This window comes from Trachurus trachurus (genome assembly GCF_905171665.1).
Source record: "Trachurus trachurus genome assembly, chromosome: 21".
Lineage (NCBI taxonomy): Eukaryota > Metazoa > Chordata > Actinopteri > Carangiformes > Carangidae > Trachurus > Trachurus trachurus.
In genome coordinates, this window is record NC_139899.1 from 21,352,633 (window position 1) to 21,372,343 (window position 19,711).

The 19,711-nt window shown below is 44.3% G+C and overlaps 1 protein-coding gene across 3 annotated transcripts in view; it reads left to right on the forward strand.

The window, feature by feature from the left end:
• The first annotated feature begins 2,539 nt into the window (after nucleotides 1-2,539).
• The window catches only part of LOC311004267 (cyclic AMP receptor-like protein A), a 56,537-nt gene continuing 39,365 nt past the window's right edge, over nucleotides 2,540-19,711 (forward strand). The window contains exons 1-8 of one of the 3 annotated variants that reach the window (XM_083996251.1): nucleotides 2,546-2,714; nucleotides 7,233-7,285; nucleotides 8,466-8,520; nucleotides 9,731-9,787; nucleotides 9,882-9,942; nucleotides 12,315-12,402; nucleotides 15,907-15,996; nucleotides 16,553-16,591. In XM_083996251.1, coding sequence (XP_083852377.1) covers nucleotides 2,634-2,714; nucleotides 7,233-7,285; nucleotides 8,466-8,520; nucleotides 9,731-9,787; nucleotides 9,882-9,942; nucleotides 12,315-12,402; nucleotides 15,907-15,996; nucleotides 16,553-16,591 — 524 coding nt within the window. In that variant the 5' untranslated portion in view covers nucleotides 2,546-2,633. Of the gene's footprint in view, nucleotides 2,715-2,760; nucleotides 2,826-7,232; nucleotides 7,286-8,465; nucleotides 8,521-9,730; nucleotides 9,788-9,881; nucleotides 9,943-12,314; nucleotides 12,403-15,906; nucleotides 15,997-16,552; nucleotides 16,592-19,711 lie in introns of those variants that run through there. The other 2 variants (XM_083996252.1, XM_083996253.1) reach the window with 2 other exon arrangements.

Here is a 19,711-nt window from a genome sequence, read left to right on the forward strand (position 1 = left end):
CTCAGTTTGTTGTATGTGATCTATTTCATGAATTCAGTTATACTAAACAGCACAGAAATGTAGTTAGACCTTATTGAATGCAGGGTTACTAAAGGGAATATCACACATGCATTCATCAGATCTTTAATTCAAAAAACATTCTGTATGCTAGACAAAAAACAAGTTTTATACACCTTAATATCTGTAGGCTTCTCAGTTTACATTTACCACTCATGCTGTCACATTGTTTCTATAGGACAGGGGATGTTTGGAGTGAACAGTCATTTCATATCATCTGTCGCTGACATAATCTGACATATGGGCAGCATATCAGACATTTGGAAAGGAACAACCAGACTATACATAACAATCTGACAAAATGTCAGACACAACATGAAAACAGGACAGGCACACCGTGTCTGTTCTTGGGAGTTAGTATTTCCGGCTGCTTCTCCTCCTAAGCTTTGAAAACAGGTGATGTAATGATTGCCATGCAGAGGCAGCATGTAAACACTTGCAGAGTTGCTCACAACTGTTGCTCTCTTCATGTCAACTGCTGTTCAAGAGTTTTGTCTTATTTCACCTCTAGACATTTAGTTTCATAATGGGGCTCTTTGATTTCTATTTTGTTTCTTTTAGGGATTATTTGAGTTTGAGTGACACCCTGTTGAAGGAGAGAGACAGTTTATGACAATCATATTGTCTGTATTCTCTAAAAACAAAGTCAACTGGAAACGGCATCACACCATGGTACAAAAACAGTATGGAGCATTTGCTGAAATAGAACATTTATAAATAGAAAGGCGTCACTTAGATGTAAAGAAGTTAAAGGTGTTCAAATGGGGAGGTATATTTAGCATTACCTACAGGAAGAGGAATGTTGTCTGTCAGTTAAGCTGCAAGCGGCAACACCTTGAATGTAGAGCCTGTTAAAATATGTAAAAGATCCATTTTGAATGCATGCAAACCCATTTAATTCTAATTTCTGCTCATCTAACGTGCCAGATAAATACAGTACAAGACAGTTATTGCACTCTAACTCAACCTTGTTTGATTTGAATCAGCCTTTCATAGTAAATATATGGTATTATAGATACATATATGACAAATATGCACTGGAATGCACTTGTGTTTTACTCTAACAATTATGTATACATTGTCAAGAGGGAGGTTAATTCTGTTCTGTGCACTCATGCATGTGTGTTGTTTTATGTAATATCTTTCCAAGTGGAAAAAAGAAATAAAAGATTTCACTGTTGCCCGAGTAACTGACAGTGACAGTCTCAAAGGCCAATGGGTGCAGCTGGAGTTTCACTGTCACAATAGGTCTATAGAGTGCAACACACCCACTTGCTGCTTTAATTTGCTCTCTCCCTTTCTCTCTCTCTCTCTTACACACACACACACACACAATACATAGCGATAAAAAGTGAGATAAAGATAATCAGAAATGAAACACAATGAGAAAAACGTGCAACCGTATCTTATTAGTTGTGTGAAGGGTGCTTTTTCTCGACGGGCAGACCAAAAGAAGAAACAGAAAGTCACTTTAATACATTCATGTACAGTCTGTAGGCCACAACTGCATCAGTTTATATTGCATTTTGTAACATTTCTTCAATAAGTTGCCATAATGTTGGAAAGAATTGGATCCATTATGGGAAAAATTTCCTTAAAATGTCCACTAACCTTCGACTAATGCAGTCTAACAAAATGCAGCCTGTTGTCTAAAGTCTAGATTAAGAACACTTATCTTTAAAAGCCAGCCATGTTCTTCAAACAACTTTAAAGCAACACACCTTGAAGGTTCTTTGTTTTTCTCTCTGATTCAGAGTGTTTACGGGCAGCCACACCACTGTCCACATTTCGGACAAAGGTTACGTGCCTATCTGCATTTCTCTGTGAATGAGGTTGCTGGTTTCTAAAAACATCCAACTGAGATGATCCTATCATTAACCTTGAGGTGAATGCTGCGGGCTGTTGTTAAACAGCTTTTACTTTGTGTTTTACCAACCCAAACAGTGCTGCTGCCTTGAGCTGTCACAATGTCCTGTGTTTTAGTCACACACATTTCTATTTGTATGTTTATTCAATTGAAAACAGAAGGTTTTTTCTTTTTCTCCATTTTTGAGCAGCTGAACTTTTAACCAATGCCAGAGTAACCTACCATTTTATATCTCACTGTATGTATTGTATTTTGGAGAAGTAAAGTGAAGTAAAGTCACAAAGTAAAGTTTTTTTTTTTAACATATCTTTATTGGTTTTTATATTCATACAACAACATAGAACACTTTAAACATATGGCAGTAATGAAAATAATAATGAAAATACTAATAGAATACAGAAAAAGTGAATAAATAAATTAAATTAAAAAGGGATAAATTAGTCAGAAAAATTACTGAGCAATAAATAATTACATAAATAAAAATAATCATATAAAATAGTAGGCTAATGTAAAGTTTTAATATAGGCTACAATGGAACTTCTCCACAAAACTCTGGCCCTTTTGCGGCATTTCGACTTTTCGAACGTTTGCTGCTCGTCCTTTTTGTCCCTGTGTGCGCGCCGTAGGACCCGGAAGTACGAGAGAAGCTACAGCAAAAACAAAAACAAATCGGAGCGAAATTAGCCCGAAAAAAATTAACAGTGACATCATGGGCAGTCAAAGTACACCGTTAACGAGTAACAACTCACGCTGCGTATTTTTTAACACAGATTCAGAAGACTATCGATGCGTAAGTAGACAGCGCTACTGTGGTTCACATGTTTTTAGCTTAACGGCTAATTAGCTGCTCTGCTTCACTCTCCACTGTGAGCTGCCTGCAGGGCTTTACTGGCTGGCATCGGTAATTAAGTGACTTTATCTGATTGTTTGTCGATCGGTCGATTGCTTTTGAGACGCTTAGAGCCTTGGCCTGTGACAGTTGCATCGTTCCCGGGGCTAAACTGTGACGGTACAGCTGAACAGACAGTCATCTCACATGCTAACTAGCTGCATTAGTTGGCTGTTTTCATGTGATGCACCGTTATATGCTTGCTTGACGAAAACTTTAATGTGTGGCGAGCAATTTCCAATCTGTTGATCTACTTGTTGTTCCAAAGTTGTGTTGGACAAATTGTTTAAACCCTTAACAACCCACTTAAAATCTGTGAACCATCTAATTTATCAGATCAGAAAGAAAATACAGAGTTTCCTCTTCACTGTTGAGAAATTATTCAAAACAATCAGTTGTTGCACCAACACTTGAAGTCCTGACATGTAACTTAGGCTTTATTGTTGGTCATGGCCTTCCTGCCTATTTTTGGTTTAGCCAAGAGAAACATATTAAAAACGCAAAGAACCAATACAGTTGGATGAAAATGAAAATTAACAGGAATAATTTAACCTGCTAACAGCATTTTATCTTGCATTATATAAACTGCATGAGCATGCATTCAATGGCCCCGAAGCATGTACAGTCCACAGTCCACACTAGGGCTGTCAAAATTGCTCCAAAATGACGTTCGAATATTCGTTCTAAAAATAACACATAATTCGAATATATTCGAATATCTAATTGCGCATTATGCCAACAGGTGGACAAACTAGTACTACTTGTATAGGCTTTTTTTTTTTTTTCAATTTTAACATCTTTGATAATGCCCAGGACATTACAAAATGAACTGGCTCGCGGCTCTCCCGCCCCCTCTAACTTGTGTGAGCAATTAAAGGTCCCGACTCTTGTCTGTATAGACAGGCTTCATTCAGTGATTGAAGCGGTGCCGATTCCGTGGGCGCTCCGGTGCACGAGGGGAGGGGGTGGGGGGGGGCATTTCTCCGTGCCGCGCCTCGGCCACTCAGCTGTGTGTCTGTGGGTAGCTCATGAACACCGGTCCCGCCGGTGGTCGCGGTCCTTCTGTGGTTCGGGTCGGTGATGCCGGTCTGCTTTGGCCCAGAGACCATCAGATTTTACCGCGGGAGGACTTTGGGGAGGACACGGTGTTGCTCCAGATGAAGACCGGGCGGGACAGTCGGCTGAGAGCTTCCTGTTTCTGCTCCGAGCTGCTGGAGCCTCGCGGGTGAGAGCAGAGCAGCTGCTGCATCCACATGCAGAACTCCGTTTGCAGAAGCTGAGTTATGTTAAAACACAACTGAAAATATTGTAGCGACCCCGCAGTAATGTTGTTGTTATGATGTCTGTGATTTCTGACTGACTATTAGCGTATGGTTGGATGAGAAACGATGACAGCTCTCACTTTTTCCTCTGCTCCTCCTCACTCACTCACTCACCTACACACACACACACACACACACACACACACACACACACACACACACACACACACACACACACACACACACACACACAGGACTCTGTCCTCCTCACACTCACCCCGGCCCCGTTTCTCATCCAACCATACGCTACCTGCCCGTACACATTCACAGTCAGTCAGAAATCACAGACATCATAACAACAACATTACTGCAGGGTCGCTACAATATTTTCAGTTGTGCAGTTGGCTATTATAAATAATGAGCGATGAGCCCGGCCATCATACAGTGCGCCCGCTGTTTTATTTAGGCCTTTTTTTTCTTTTTTCGTTTTTTCCCGCACTGTTTATTTAATATTCGAATATTAATTTTCACATTCGAATCTCGTGTTTTTTTTAATATTCGAATATATATTCGAATTTAGAATATTCGTTGACAGCCCTAGTCCACACAGTCCACTTTTAGCTATTATTGCTATATAGCCTATATATTGTGTGAATTTGTATTTGATATGAATATAAACGCATATTTAGAGTGTTTTATTTAAAAATGATTATTTAAAATGGGTAATTTTGTCGAATTCAGATAACGCCAAGGATGGGCTATGAAAATATAGATGAATACAATAACACATTTTCTTATAAAAAGTAAAAAACTTTGAAGCTCTTGTGCTGTAGTGCTGGGTACTTTTACTACGTTGCTGTTGCTTTGGGAGGGAGGCAGCCTTTTGACAGGATCTAGCTTGGGGTAGAATTACAAAGTCACTTTGCACCAAAAACATCTGCCAAATGTAAAATGTACATTGTTTTATTATTTGATGAGATTGTAATGGATAATTATTTCTGTTCTTTTCCGAGATTTGTCCAGTGTAGTTCAATCAAATGCACTCATAGCTCTTAGTGTTCACTGAAACGTGTGATGAATGAGAACCAGATTGCATTGAATTCACATGTAGTTGAGTTCACACCAAGTGGATATGCTTGAGAAACCTCTGAGAAAATACTTCCCCTTTTCTTCGGAATAACAGAGTTTCAGGAAATGTGCTATTTTTGATCAATTGCACCATGTTGCTGAGTCAAGACTGACATATGCTAGGCAGATTAGTGCCAGCATCAGCACCGTCTCTGGTGCAGTGAACGTGTTAATATGACTAGGTATATCTTTGCGTGCCAGCAGCTTTAGCCTCCAGAGCTGCTCTTGGCTTTTCTCTTCCATATCAGAGCAAGAATGCTGCAGTAATGTCGTTTAGCCCCGGAGCCCAAATCTCTCCTGTATTGACAGGTAATCGCTCATAATTGCAAGCAATCAATCAGCGAACAGTACACAGTCTGACTAACCTAGAAACACACCGGCCTCGTCATCTAGCCCAATGTGAGCTGTGCATCACCCTCCTAGTGAAAACTGAGGGCAGAATATTCTGACACTCATCCGCTTCCTTTATTACAGCTGTATATTAAACATTACCCGGTGTGCTGCTGACGTCTCTGCAACGTCCTGTTTTCTTTGTCGCCACAGCAACACTATTCATCTGCAAGTTGAATGTTAACGACATTTTCAGGTCATTTGAGAAACATTAGTTGCATAGCAGTATTTCGACACTGCTAAATACTGCTTGTTTTTCAAGAATAGAACAATAACAACAACAAAAATCTGGAATATTCTGAATGAATTAGTTGTATTATGTGTGAATCGGGATTATTTGTTGTTAGAAGCAGTTTTTAGCTTTTGGATATTGTGATTTTTCATGATTTTCTTGGATTTTTAAGACAAGTCCAGTCTTAACTACTTGAATTAATGGTGTAAGTCAGTCTTGACAAGGTCGTTGCTCATATTTTTTGGATGAGAATCAAAGGCCAAGTCATGGTAATACTGTATGTGTTGCCCAGAGCGAGTGCGATACAGATGTTGGAGTTGTGACGCGAGGAGGAAGCCCTGGCTGTTCCAAAAGTGGCACAGACCTCTCGAAAGCCAGGATCACTCATGCCCTATTTATGAAACAATTTTAAAATGAAGTGCAAAGAGTTCGAGCCTTTTTAACACCCCTGCAGCTCCATGTCGGGAGCAGTCATTCAAATGTAATTTAAACAGTAATAAAACAGTAAAAGGCCTCAGAGGGAAAATGCATATAAACTGTAACTCTTAGTAAAATCAGATCTTTTCTGTCTGAGCGATGCACTCAGAAATTTTACACTATTGCACAAACAAAGCAGGCCTCGTGTATATAATTTGAAAACCACTTAATGCAGGAGACTGTTGTTTATATCGGGCAGGACGTTACATACGGGTTGTTTTATCAGACTAAATGGAAGGTCGTTCTTTCGTGCGACTCCTCTGAAGCTGCAGGTGTATGAGAGGCCACAGCTGTGATGTTACATGGCTCATAATGGGGACATGTTTGCGTGCAAGACTTCAGCTGGCTCGTTCAGTCTCTGCGAAACTTTACGAGTGACTTTTGTACACGACGTGTCTCATTCTTCTCATTCCTTCAATCTTTTCCTTTTCTTTCTGGCTTCTCTCTCAGATCGGTCTCAGGTCGGATGCTCAAAATATGTTGAATGTCAGGTTCTCTAGCCGTGTTAACACATCTGCTTATCTCCGTTTCATTCTACTCGGCTGTCACTTCGCACCCCCGTCTGTTTTTTTATAATGTGTTAAAATGGGTCAACCGCATGTGGATGTGACATGTGTCATGAACACCGTGGATGTCCCAGGTGTCACTACAATCCAAACTTTTACATTTCTTACACTCAAGTTGCTAAAACTCAATGCAACTCGTGTTTTATTACACTTCCTTTGGCTGCACGTCGCACACATGCTTGCACGCAAAAAGACACGCCTGGACAAAGAGCGGCCATGTTGACCCAGTAATTTCGAAGGGTCATGATTATCATGATTATAGCTCCAAAAACCAAAAACATTACACAGACTGTAAGGCATTCACATGTCGACCTCGATATGATGTTTTTATTACTTATGGAAATGTGTTGTTTCTGATCTACAGGTGGTGATTCTATCAGTAAAACGAGCCACAGGAACCTTCTCCCTAGTAGGATGGTAAATATTTCTTTCTCACACTTTGTCTTGGGCATTTATTATAGTAATGATATAATCATACACTGACAGCTTATGCATTGGACTCAATTTAAATATAATTAAGCTTATTTGTGTAAAACTGTTAGGAACGTGTATCATCATTAGTCACGTGGAAGAGTTAACTATGATAATAACCTGGAAAAACTAAGATTCCTGCACAATAATGAAGATGACCTCATTAAAACTTCTAATATCCAGCTGTAGATGAGACTGTCTGAGGTGTGTTGTTTTAACTCTGTGTTAATTTTAGTGTGTGGTTTGTTTGCAATGTTTGTCGTCGTCGCCACACCCTGTATGTGTGTCCACCAGAGTGAAAGAGAATTCGCAGCCTGTGTCGTCGTTGTTGTTGTGATAGATGTGGCCGTAGGATTCAGCACTGAAACTAGATCATTCAGATATCGCAGTTTAAAGTTTCCTCAAACCCAGGCCCATGCAGGGTTACAGACTATGGAATGATAGATCAGTTTAATTGAACAATGATAATAAAAATAATAAAAAAAAGACTTACAACAGGGGAAATCAGCGTGTTGGCACCTTGATGGTGTTCTCTATTTATAGCTGTAACAAAGTCCTCAGGGGTTTTCCCATTTGTTTCAATAGTCAGTTGTAATTTTTGCGGTGCCTGCGTCTTTGTACCCGCTTCGGTGCGTTTCCCACGCTGGTCACGTATCACTAAGCAGCTCTTTTTTGCAGGTTTTCTGACAAAATGCTCTTCTTTTTTGAAAAATTGTTACATTTATGCTTTTTTTATCAGTGTATTTTGATTTATTAATTTATTTTTTTACCATTATTTGATTTCAGTATATTTCAGTTTACAGTATATTTCAGTATATTTGTGACCGAGGCCTCTCTCTTAGTGTTGATGATGAAATACACAAGTTATGTCAGAGTCAGTCTAAACAGGTGCTGTGTTTATGGTCAGTGATCTTAATCTTACTTCAGGGGTTAGTAGAGGTTGAAGCTAACAAGAGAACATACAGGGATTAGTGTGGTACAGTCGTTGTAATGATGTATTCATGTGCATAAAAAAAAAAACAGAAAAAGTTAGCACATCAGCAGTAGACTCCCTGACCTGCTCAAGTTGTTGCCCCCTGCAATTAGCAGGAAACCTCTCACTGTGGTCTCTCTGCTCTCTCCTCAGTCTTTTCATGCTGTTTGTGATCTGGGCGCTCCGCAGATATCACTCCCTGGCTCAGGTAAATTAGTCTGCTACACCGTACGTTATGTTTCTTTTTTGTTTTTTCTTCTTAAGCTTGTTTTGTGTTTGCTTCGCTGCCGCCGGAAAGATGTCCAGTTAGCCACGGTAAATAATGGCATAATTGAACCCAATTAAAATGCACGGATTGACTAATTGGGAAGTTAATTGACTGGTAGTTGTTCGGTGATAATGACCGTCCATTCTGTGCTTTTTTTTTTTTTTTTTTTACCCCTCCCTCTCTCCAAATGAGAGGGTTTACATTATCCTCCAAGGCCTTAGGTATAAAACTGAAAAATATTAGTTAGACATTGATTTTCTTCCGTGTAGTATTTTTTATCTCAGATCCTGGAATGTCATTGTTGTGTGTTTTTTGTTTGTGGTGTTGGACTGAGCGTGCAGCTTGTGGTCTCAGAGGACAGTTTTTTTTTTTTTTTAAACCAGTCCAGCAGGTCTGTCAGGTTTACATGTTTACCTCCTGTAATCAGAAAACAGAAGACGAGTAAACGTGGAGCTCTGCTGGTTTCCTGGTGCCGGTGTGGGCCAGGTTGCATGCAGTGGCCGCAGCTGCTTCTTCTCTTCCTCCTCCTCCTCCTCCTCCTCCTCCTCTTTGCACCACATAAACCCTCTCCATCTCCTCACAAAGGTTATCCGTCAGTCGATAGTCTTTAGTGCTCGCCGGCCCTCATGCACCCTTCTTTTCCGTCTCATCCTCCTCCTCCTCCTCTTCTTCTTCCTCCTCCTCCCCTTCTGTGGCCTTGGCAGGGTCATTGCTGACAAATTGATAAAAGGCTGTATGCATGCGTGTGTGTGCGTGTGTGTGTCCACGTCTGTCTCTTTTATGCACCCACCACTGCCACAGTTTGTAACCACCTCTATAGGCTCAGTCAGGTTAAGACAGACAGCTGGCGTGCATAGCAAATACCCTGTTAAAATTCTCCCGCACGCAGATTATTGATTTATTTCATAAAAAAAAAAAAAAAGATCGAGCAGCGTTTGTATAGAAGGAATTAAGGAGACACTCTCCTCTGTGATATTTTCACAGAGTTGTCACCGGGGACGTCGCATGCCAAGCTGTCAGCCACATCAGTGATCATTTGATCTATAATTTGCCCTTCTCTCTAAGTGAATATAAATGCATTGGCATTTTTACTCGGGATGTTTTGTTAGAGAATCCGTTTTCATGTCTTTCTCTCATTTCCTCGGTACAGAAGATGATTCTCAGCCTGACTGTAGCAGCCTTTTTCGACAGCGTAGCATATGTCATGGTGAGTTTCTCTTGTCTGTTTCACTCATCGCGACTTTCTTCCCCTAACTTGGTTAAAATGCGCTCCTCTTCCTCCCCTCCTTCACTCTCCCCAGGCCGAGTCCCATCCAGACGGATCTCTCTGTGACTTCCAGGCCTGGTGGTTAACTTACTTCGGTAAGAGGGAAAACCTAATTAATTGCTCATTGCCACATTTTGGACAACAGAGATGAGTAAGCCAGAGAAGACAGAGCTGAGATCCAACAAAGACATCTGTTGAAGAGCTCATATATCACAATGGAAAATAATATTGCTTTGTCAGATCACTTTTTTGGCGTGAGAACAAAATGTGCCTAGACACTGATTGCTGCAGCTTATAACACCATCTTTCATCCAGAGAAGTGTAAGAGTAAGGCGGGAGTTGTAATTCAGCGAGCTTTTAAAAAGTGACAAAAACGATGTTTTTGAATAAGTCACTGCTTTTTGGACAAATGGCCAGGAAATCCTTGATATGTATAATGTATTTAAAAAAGAAAAACCACTCCACCTGTAGAGCTGCTGTAGACAGCTTTGACAAATGGTGTCCTCGTACCCCACGATGTCGGTACGAAGAAATCCTGAAAAGGTTCAGAAGCTGGTCCTGCTTTTTGAAAAATTCATATTTATTCAACTCTTTATTCAACTTTATTATATTTCTCTCATGGTGTGTATATTTTAAAGGTAGGGCCTCTTTTATATGACTAGAAGCCACACTCTTTGTTTTTATTGCATTTATTCCTCCAGCTCCACCTATCGAGACGTTATCAAAAAAAGAAAAGGCTGGATTTTTCCTTTCTGTTTGGATATACACTGGCTGTCGTTGCTGGTAATGCACTGGTTAAACTCGTTCAACGCTGAGGTGTGTTCACCACACCCACAGCAAAGGTGTTGACACTTGGGAGCCAAGCACCGTGCCATGCAGTTACTGGGCCATTCATAAAAACTGGCATGAAGTGTTTCATCACGTTTCCTATGAGGAGATGATTTTCCTCCAATGACAAGACAGGACTCTGCCTGGCATTTCATTTCGGTTAATCAGGGTCATGATGTAGAAAAGCAGGAAGGAGGGAGGATTTCTTTTTTACATCGGAAAAAATCCTTGTTTTATTTGCATTACAGGCATTTGCTGCAATTACAGCCGCTTTAGTCTTGATTAACATAAGGCTGCTAATACGACACTTCACCAAGCTTGTTTTTGTCCTCTGTGTTTTTATCTGGCAGACACACACACACACACACACACACACAGACGGGTAGAGGGTAATGGGCAGTGAGTTAGTGCTGCAGGGTTGGTGCGTGTCACCTCGGTTTATCACAAGGATCCTCACGCTGAGGACAAACGGCTGTACATAAACACCGGCTGAACAGGCACTTTGTTCTGTGGCGATGGCGTCGGGGTCCGGTGGGAGCCGCGCGGCGCAGCTCCGGCTTTTAAACCCCGACCAATAAAATTTTATGAAATGTGTTTGAAATAGAGGAAGATTGTAGCAAGGGCAGCAACACGACAGGTGGTGTTTTCAAGTTTCGAGCAAAAAAAAGAAAAGAAAAGAAAAAAAAAAGAGGCGCCTCGGCTGCTGCTGCCTGGTTATGTAAGACGAGGTTCGCTATCACGGTGACAGTGATTTATTGTGATAACGACGTGGACGGCCAGCCTCCTTCTTTCTTAGTCACTGCATGCTACCCCTAAAGGCTCCCCGTGTCGGAGACAGTGTGTGTGTTTTTGTATGTTTGTGTGTGTGTGGTGTGAAACTGAGTAAGCTGAGTATGTGGCTCAGGGAATCCATCATTGTGACGACCGGCCCTGCCTGTCCTGTCAACAGGAGAGCACACACACACACACACACACACACACACACACACACACACACACACACACACACACACACACACACACACACACACACACACACACACACACACAGAGACACATAGGACCGGCTATAGGGCAGAAGCAGCGAGCCCGGCTCTCTGAGTCTCTCTCCCTTGTCTCTGTGAAATACATTCATTTTTTCACCCTCTGCTGACTGCGCCTTCCTTCTCCCTTTCTTCATTTATTCTTTTCTTTTCAGCGTCTTTAGACCCGGGGATCTCGTCCACTCCATTTGACTTCACCCCCCCCCCCCCCCCCCCCCCACCACCACCACCACCGCACCTCACTCGCCTCCTCTTTTTTTTATTTTCACCCCCTCCACTCTCCTTCTCCTCTCACACACACTCACTCCTGCGTTATCTCCCTCTGCTTTTCCACAGTTCATCATTATCCCTCTCCGAGCTCCCCCCTCTCATCCATCACCCTAAGCCACAGGTTTCCCTCATATTACTGCAGAATGGGCCTTCATTTATCAAAAATTGGGGCACATGCCTGCATGCACACACACATATACACACACTCCCATATGTACGTGTGTGTGTGTGTGTGTTTGGACGCACATTTGCAGGTGCATGCTGTGTGGCGGAGGGCAGTGTTGTAATTTGACCTTGTTTGTGTGTGTGTGTGTGTGTCTCTGCAGACTGGAGTGCCTTGGCCTGGGTTTGCCTCATCACTCTCAACCTGTACCTTAACCTGGTCCGAGAAATAAGCACCAGCAGATTTGAGATGTGAGTATAGGAGACTTAAGTGCTGATGTACGTAACTGCCATTTATTTTCCTCATCAATTACTTGATTTACTAATTATTTTTCCCCTTTAAAATGAAATGTGTGGTCTGTAAAATCTTTGAATTCACAGCGTTTAAATCTTTCATTAGAGAAGCCGAAACCAAGGATTTATGAGCGCTCTTGTTTTTTTTCCCCATTACTCAAATGTTTCATCTATTATTAACAAATTAATCAACACTTGCTGATTCTTTCTGTCGATCCGCTAATCGACTAATTATTTGAACTCTCAGGAAACAGCTTGTCCCTCATGTGCACACACACACACACACACACACACACACACACACACACACACACACACACACACACACACACACACACACACACACACACACTAAGTCCTCCTCTGTCTCTATATACGTCTTCCTTTAGACGTATGTGTTTGCCTCTTGTTGTTGTGTGGCCGCTTCCTGCTGCATGTGTTTATGTGTGTGCATGTGTTTGGTCTGCCAGAGCATGTGTCTCCCTGCAGAGCATTGACAGCCCCCCCTCCTCCTTCTTCCCCGTCCTCCTCCTCCTCCTCCTCCTCCTCCTCCTCCTCCTCCTCCTCCTCCTTTTCTGTTCCAGCCAGCCGACGCTCTAATTGAAAAGGGAGTGGGTGTCAGCCGTTCAGTGTGTCTTTGTGTGTGTGTGTGTGTGTGTGTGTGTGTGTGCATGCGTGCGCACCCATCTTCACGCTTTGCAGCTCTATGTTTCTGTCGCTCTAACTCCCATGAGCGCTCTCCACAGTGCAAGTGTGAATTTGCTTGTGTGCATGCATGCGTGCGCGTCTGTGCATGTGTGTGTGTGAGCTATTTTCTCATTTTCCATGCCGAGCACGCACTTTTGTGACACAAACACACAATCTAAAAAAAAAAAAAAAAAAAAATGTATACACCCTGTGGGCTGGAAAAAAAAAAAAAAAAACGCGGCAGCTTTAACAAGTTAGCGGTGCCTCAGTTTGCTCAGTCAAGTCCTGCTGATTTGCTTTCCTGTGTACTCCCGCCCCCATCCCATCCCATAACCCCCCCCCCCCTCACCCCACCATCACCCTTCCCATGGGAGTTTCCCCTGCATTGATTAGCAATAAGCCAGACGATATAATGGTGCTATAACTCAGAGGAAGATGGCTTTATGGATGCAGAGGGGAGGGATGGGGGTGAGGGGGGGCAGGTAGAGGATCAAAATCAGCCTCACACCTCTTTTAAGGCCAGGGGATATTAAAGCGAGGGGGGGTGGCGGATATGTCTGTGTTTTTGTGGCGGGTCACACATGACGTTAGGAGGAGGAGGAGGAGAAAAAAAACAAAGCACTTAATAGGTTGGAGCGGAGCGCAGACGAGGCGTCGGGGGGGCCGTCGTGTATTGACTGCACATAGATAAGCTGTACGTGTTAAGGCAGGCGGGTATGTGGCTTTGCATGCATGCACAATTACCCCTCTGCCCCCCGAACGCAACCTCCCATCCTCTCTCTCACACACACACACACACACACACACACACACACACACACACACACACACACACACACACACACACACACACACACACACACACACACACACAGAGTGATGGCACAGTGTGATGGTTTATGAATGAACAAATCGCCAGAGGAGATGGAGAACGGAGACTGGATGATCTAAGAGTGATTGAAGTGGATGCAAGAGAGGATGGGGAAGTGTGTTTAGCACGCACGTGTGTGTGTGTGTGTGTGTGTGTGTGTGTGTGTGTGTTTATGTGTGACTGAAGGAAGGATTCAGGCAAACTGAATCTGTTGTGCGCTGAAGGCAGAGAGATAGCGGTGAAGAAGCTGAAGATGGAGAGTGTGTGTGTGTGTGTGGTGGGGGTGTGAGGCGGTGAGAAATGAGATTGAGCCTTGAGAGCGATTTCTGTACGAGCTGGGATTTGTGTGTGTGTCTGTGTGTGTGTGTGTGTGTGTGTGTGTGTGTGTGTGCAGGTGTGTGGAATGCAGAGCACTGAGCAGTCCTGCTGTGCCTCATTAAGCTCATGTTGCGCTGCAGCTCCGGACCTCGTCATCTCCCTCTCAGAGCGCTGCCTGGCTGCCAGTGTGTGTGTGTGGGGTATATGCGCTGCAGAACCCGTGTGTGTGTGTGTGAGTGTGTGTGTGTGTGCGCGCGCCGGTGTGCGTCTGTCGGTCTGTGAGCTCTCGACATTGATTTCCTGACAAGCGCCCCCCCTCCACCCCCCTCCCTCCCTCCCTGCACCAGTCGTCACGCCACGAAGTGGAAGCACTGATTTCACCATTTGTATCCCTCCTCCTCCTCCTCCTCCTCCTCCTCCTCCTCCTCCTCCTCCTCCTCTTCTCTCTCTCTCTCTCTCTCTCTCTCTCTCTCTCTCTTTGTGTCTCTCCCTCGCTCTCCTTCCCTTGCTTTCCCTTTTGCTCCTTCACTCGCTCAGTTGCTCGATTGCTTTCCTTTTTAGCGCTCCCACCATTTCCCTTTTCCTCCCCTTGCTCCCTTGTTTTCCTTTCCTCCTCACACTCGCTCTTGCGTTCGATCAAAACACGCTCTCTCTCTCTCTCTCTCTCTCTCTCTCTCTACCTCCATACATTTCCTACGTCTCTCTCCCACCCACTATTCTGTTTCTATTTAAACCTCCAGCCATCTCTCTTTCTCCGCCACCTCCCACACACTCGCTCTGCTCTCCATCAGATCAGGGGCAGGGAGGGAGGGGTGGTGTGGTGGGGGTACGGTCTGCCCCAGTGAAATAGAGTGAGAAAGTGTGTGTGTGTGTGTGTGTGTGTGTGTGTGTGTGTGTGTGTGTGGTGCACAATTCAAGAGGGATTGAGTGTGTGTCAGCTGTGTTGCCACCGCTCGATTGACCACACTTGGAACAAGTCAGGGCAGGACTTCCACTCTATTGACCAGGCGACACTTTGCGCTCTATAAAGTATCGACGCCCACACCGACGCTCAAGACACTGGAGCACACACCTCATCTATCACACACACTCACACACACACTGAGCCATCTTATTGAGATTTTTCAAACTTCTCAGATGGCCGTCTCTGATCTTTTCATTTTCCTGCAAAGCCAGAATGAGCCTCTCTGTTTTTTCCCCAAACCTTTGTTCTATAAAAGTCGGCCGCTCTTTACCATGAGGTTCACAGGTGTACATTTTTTCCCCCTGTCCTGAAATGTATTAGTTGCTGGGTTAGGAGCTGTATCCTGTTGTGAGAGGGTTTTGAAGCAGACATCCCCCTTTTCGCAAGTCATCTTTTCTACATCAGTGAGGGCAATTACAGTTTATATTACCATGAGTAATTGGCAGTCGAGCTGTATAGGCATTCGTCTAGCACCTGAAAAATGACCCCCGGTGTTAGCGCCGGCAAACAGAAGGGATGAACCGAAGAAGAAATGAATCGATTTAGTCGTAGGGTCTTTTCTCAGGGGCAGAGCTCCTCGGTCTCGGCGCTCGTAATGAAATAAATGTCTGCCTTTTATCAGGTTGTACCATCTGATGGCGTGGGGGGTGCCCCTGGTCATGGCCTCTTTACCGCTGCTAAAGGGTTGCTACGGCCCTGCCGGAGCGTGGTGGTGAGTACAGCCGACCCGTTCAGCCACAGCATCTTTTTGTTTTTTTGTTTTCTTGTGTTTTGTCAGCCAGCTACAGCACATTTTCTGTTAAATGTCTTTACTTTGAAGGAGGGCCGCAGCTCTGGCCTCGTTCCAGCCTCCTTCTCTCATAAGGTTTTATGTGATAAAAATTGGCAATTATCAGCACATCTTTGAACGGCAACCCCCCCCCACCACAGTTCTTGTGGTGAATTGAAAAAAAGCATAATTTGTTTTGTCTCCAAACAAGATTCAAGATTTTGAATCTTGAATCTTGTTAAGGCGGGGGTGAGGTAAAGGGGGGAAGAGGCCGAGGAGAGGAGGCGGCGGTGGAATGAGAATTGGGACAGAGCCTTAATCTCCGGGCTCGGCTCTCTCTTTCCACTCTCGGCTTATTAATAGCTACAGCTGCACAGCTTTTCCCCTCCGCAGTCACACACAAGTCTGTCTTCCGCTCACGCTCTCCCTTTCCTTTGTAACCCCCTCATCGCTCTCTCTCTCTCTCTCTCTCTCTCTGTCTCTCCCTCTCTTCCCCCAGCTGGATCAGAGACGATCACGTAGCCTGGAGATTTGGGATGTAAGTAGACCCTTTCAGCGCCGCCATCAAAGCTTCCCCCCACTGGGGGAGGGCTGTCTCTGCAGGGAAATGTGAAGGGTTGCATGTCAGGGGAGCCTGCGGGGGTTTTTTCCCTCTTGGTGTAAGGCCAAGATATGTGTGTGCGTGTGTGTGTGTGTGTCTGTGTTCGTGTGTGTGTGCACCCGTGGTTGTGCCTGTATCTGCGTCTGCCGTGTTAGATTTAGGAGAGTTGCTACACTGTGTATTTAAGTGTTTAGGACGGCTATGAAGGATTATGCCTGTCTACTGCTTTCTGCAACTGGCCCCAAGTCTGCAAGGGCTCTGCTGATTCCCCGGTGCAGACACTTAAACACACACACATACACACACACACACACACACACACACACACACACACACAGCAACACTTTGCCACGAGCCAAGGTAATCGCGTTGCTGCTCGCAGCATCAGCAGGGAATCAATCTTTCTAAACAAATAAGCACGCACACACTCAGACAGACTAACGCAGACAAACCCTCACACCCACACACACCCACACGCACGCACACACACACACAAAACAACACATAGCTATCAGCTGTGCTAAACGAGCCTGTGTCTCTTTTATCAGTGCTTCTTTGCTCCCCGGCTCTCTCTAGTTTTCCACGCCGTCGTGGCCCAGGGGGACGAGCTGCTCGCAGGATCAGGGAATCTTCATTAGCTCTAATTACATCAAACCAGACACCAGATCAGGGGCCAAGGCAACACCCCGTCAAGGAGAAAACACAAACGCTCAAACACACACACACACACCCCGCTGACAGCTCGCTGGGAAAGGAGGCAGGAGGGCAGAGGTTGTAGCGTTAAAGGTGAGAAGTGCGGAGGAGGGGGCGGGGGAAAAAGGTGGGAGGGGGGGAGAGTCAGAGAGACGGGGAAACACTCATCAGGAGAGGGGAAAGAGGGACGGCACACCGGGACGCGCCAGGAGAGGAGAAGCCGGAGAAATAAATTGCCCTCGTCTCTGCCCACGCCCCGTAGTGTGTCTTCATCAGAGTTCAGCGAAGCGCGCAGACAGGACAGAGGAGGCGCGGAGGAGGAGGTGTAGAGGGTGTGAAAGAGGATGAAAGAGGGGAAGGAGAATGAAAAGCAGAGGACAGCGCTGTGTGACAGAGGTGCAGAATTTCAGGGGTTGAGTCAGCACTTGGAAGCACTCGGGCTTCGCTGAGTCACCGCTCCCTGAGAGGTTTCCCATCGCTATGTATCACCATGAGCTCCCGGCCCAGGCGTATACGACTGGAAACCAGATGAATCTATGCGTGGGGGGGGGGGGGGGTGGTGGCGGTTTCAGTTGATTGACCCGCCACTGGATCCCAATTGAAATAATGACAAGTTAGATTGCCATGAAATTTTGAGCTGAATAATTTTGAATACATTGAATTTTATTTCACCGTCCCCCAGAAGACGAATCCTTTTGACATTAGGTATCAGTGGAGTTTTCCTCTTGTGTCACCACCAGGTTGACATTTTTTTTTTTTGGCTTTTAGTGAAATACATTCACTGGATGGATTCTGATTGAAAATTCATTACAGACATCCAACGATTAATATTGATGAGTTACTTCTGGGTCTAGCGCCACCAGCAGGTCAAAGTTATCACTTATCTAATGAAACTTCTCATCATCTAACAAATGGATTGGCATCAAATTTGATATCGACATCCATTCCCAAACATCTCCGGACTTTTCCTGTAATGGCAGTGTGTTTTTTAAAGATTTTTCTGCCTTGAATAGACAGATGAGGTCAGAGCGATGGCAGAAAATGAAGGCTGGGCTATACACTCGACGATTTTTCCAATCTAAACCAATTTTGAAAATGTAGTAGGAGTCCAGTCCACAGACATAAGGACGGTTTCAACCAGTTGTTACGCTGTAATCATCTGAACTATATAGACAGTTCAGCCAGGCGGTGAGACCTTCTCGCTGTGCTGATTCCCCAGTGACACGAGATCTCTCAGAAATCCGAGTGATCAAACCTGACCTCAGAAGAAAAACATTTATATAGGACAATCAATGTTGTCAGCTGGTTGTGTTGGCGTGCCCTCTCTCATGACATTATATAAAACACTGTATATGAAATTATAAGTCTATCGTGCTGTTGTATCATTCCACAAGCTGCTGTTCTACTTTTTGAATTTTCCATTAGCTTCCATAGCTGCCATGCCTGTGAGCTCAACATCCGGTTGGTGGCACTTCCCGGACTCTTCTCGCTCTCATTGAGGAAGCTGTAGCCTGTGACTCATAGCTGTGACAAATCGGCATATTAGCACTGACACCACTTAACATTTAGTCGACTTATTTCAATTATTTCGATTTCAATTCAGTTCATGTGTAGCAGCGTTACAGCACCACACACAGGCCTGACATATGTATTACAGCGTTTTCAGTCGTTTTCAGTGAATCCAGATTATTTCTTGAAATGATGACATGTTTACGGAAAACTTTATCAAAAACAAGAAACAAGAACAAGAAAAAGATTGTTTTGGGTGAAGCAGCGTTTTCGTGTGGACAAGGCCGTAGCTCTACGTTGTGCTTAGTAGTATTTGTTAGCACGCTAACATGCTAAACCAAGAAGATAAACACTGTACTAAACATCACCATAGTAACATTGTTGTTTTGATCGAGCATGTTTGCGTTTAGCTCAGAATCTCAGGAAAGCTGCTAGTCTGTTTGCCTGTAGTTCAACTTTTTACCCTTTGACACACCCTGAGCACCTTCTGTCTCTTCTTTGTCTTTCCTCCTTCCCCTCTCTCTCTCTCTCTGTCTCTGTCTCTCTCTGCTCGGCCTGTCTCTGTGTAAGTGGTTGAACAGGTAGATCACGATCTTTCACTCAGCTGCAGGATCTTGTGGGTCAAAGTTGCGGTGGAGCACTAACCTGCTGCACACATGGGTCTCTACACACACACACACACACACACACACACACACACACACACACACACACACACACACACACACACACACACACAACCTCACACTGTCTCCTACTGAGCACTTCAGTCCAAGGCCTCTTGTCATCCGAGCCTCATTCTTCACTCCGGAGCCGTATGGAGGGAAGGCTGAGGCCAAGAGATTGAATCTTTCT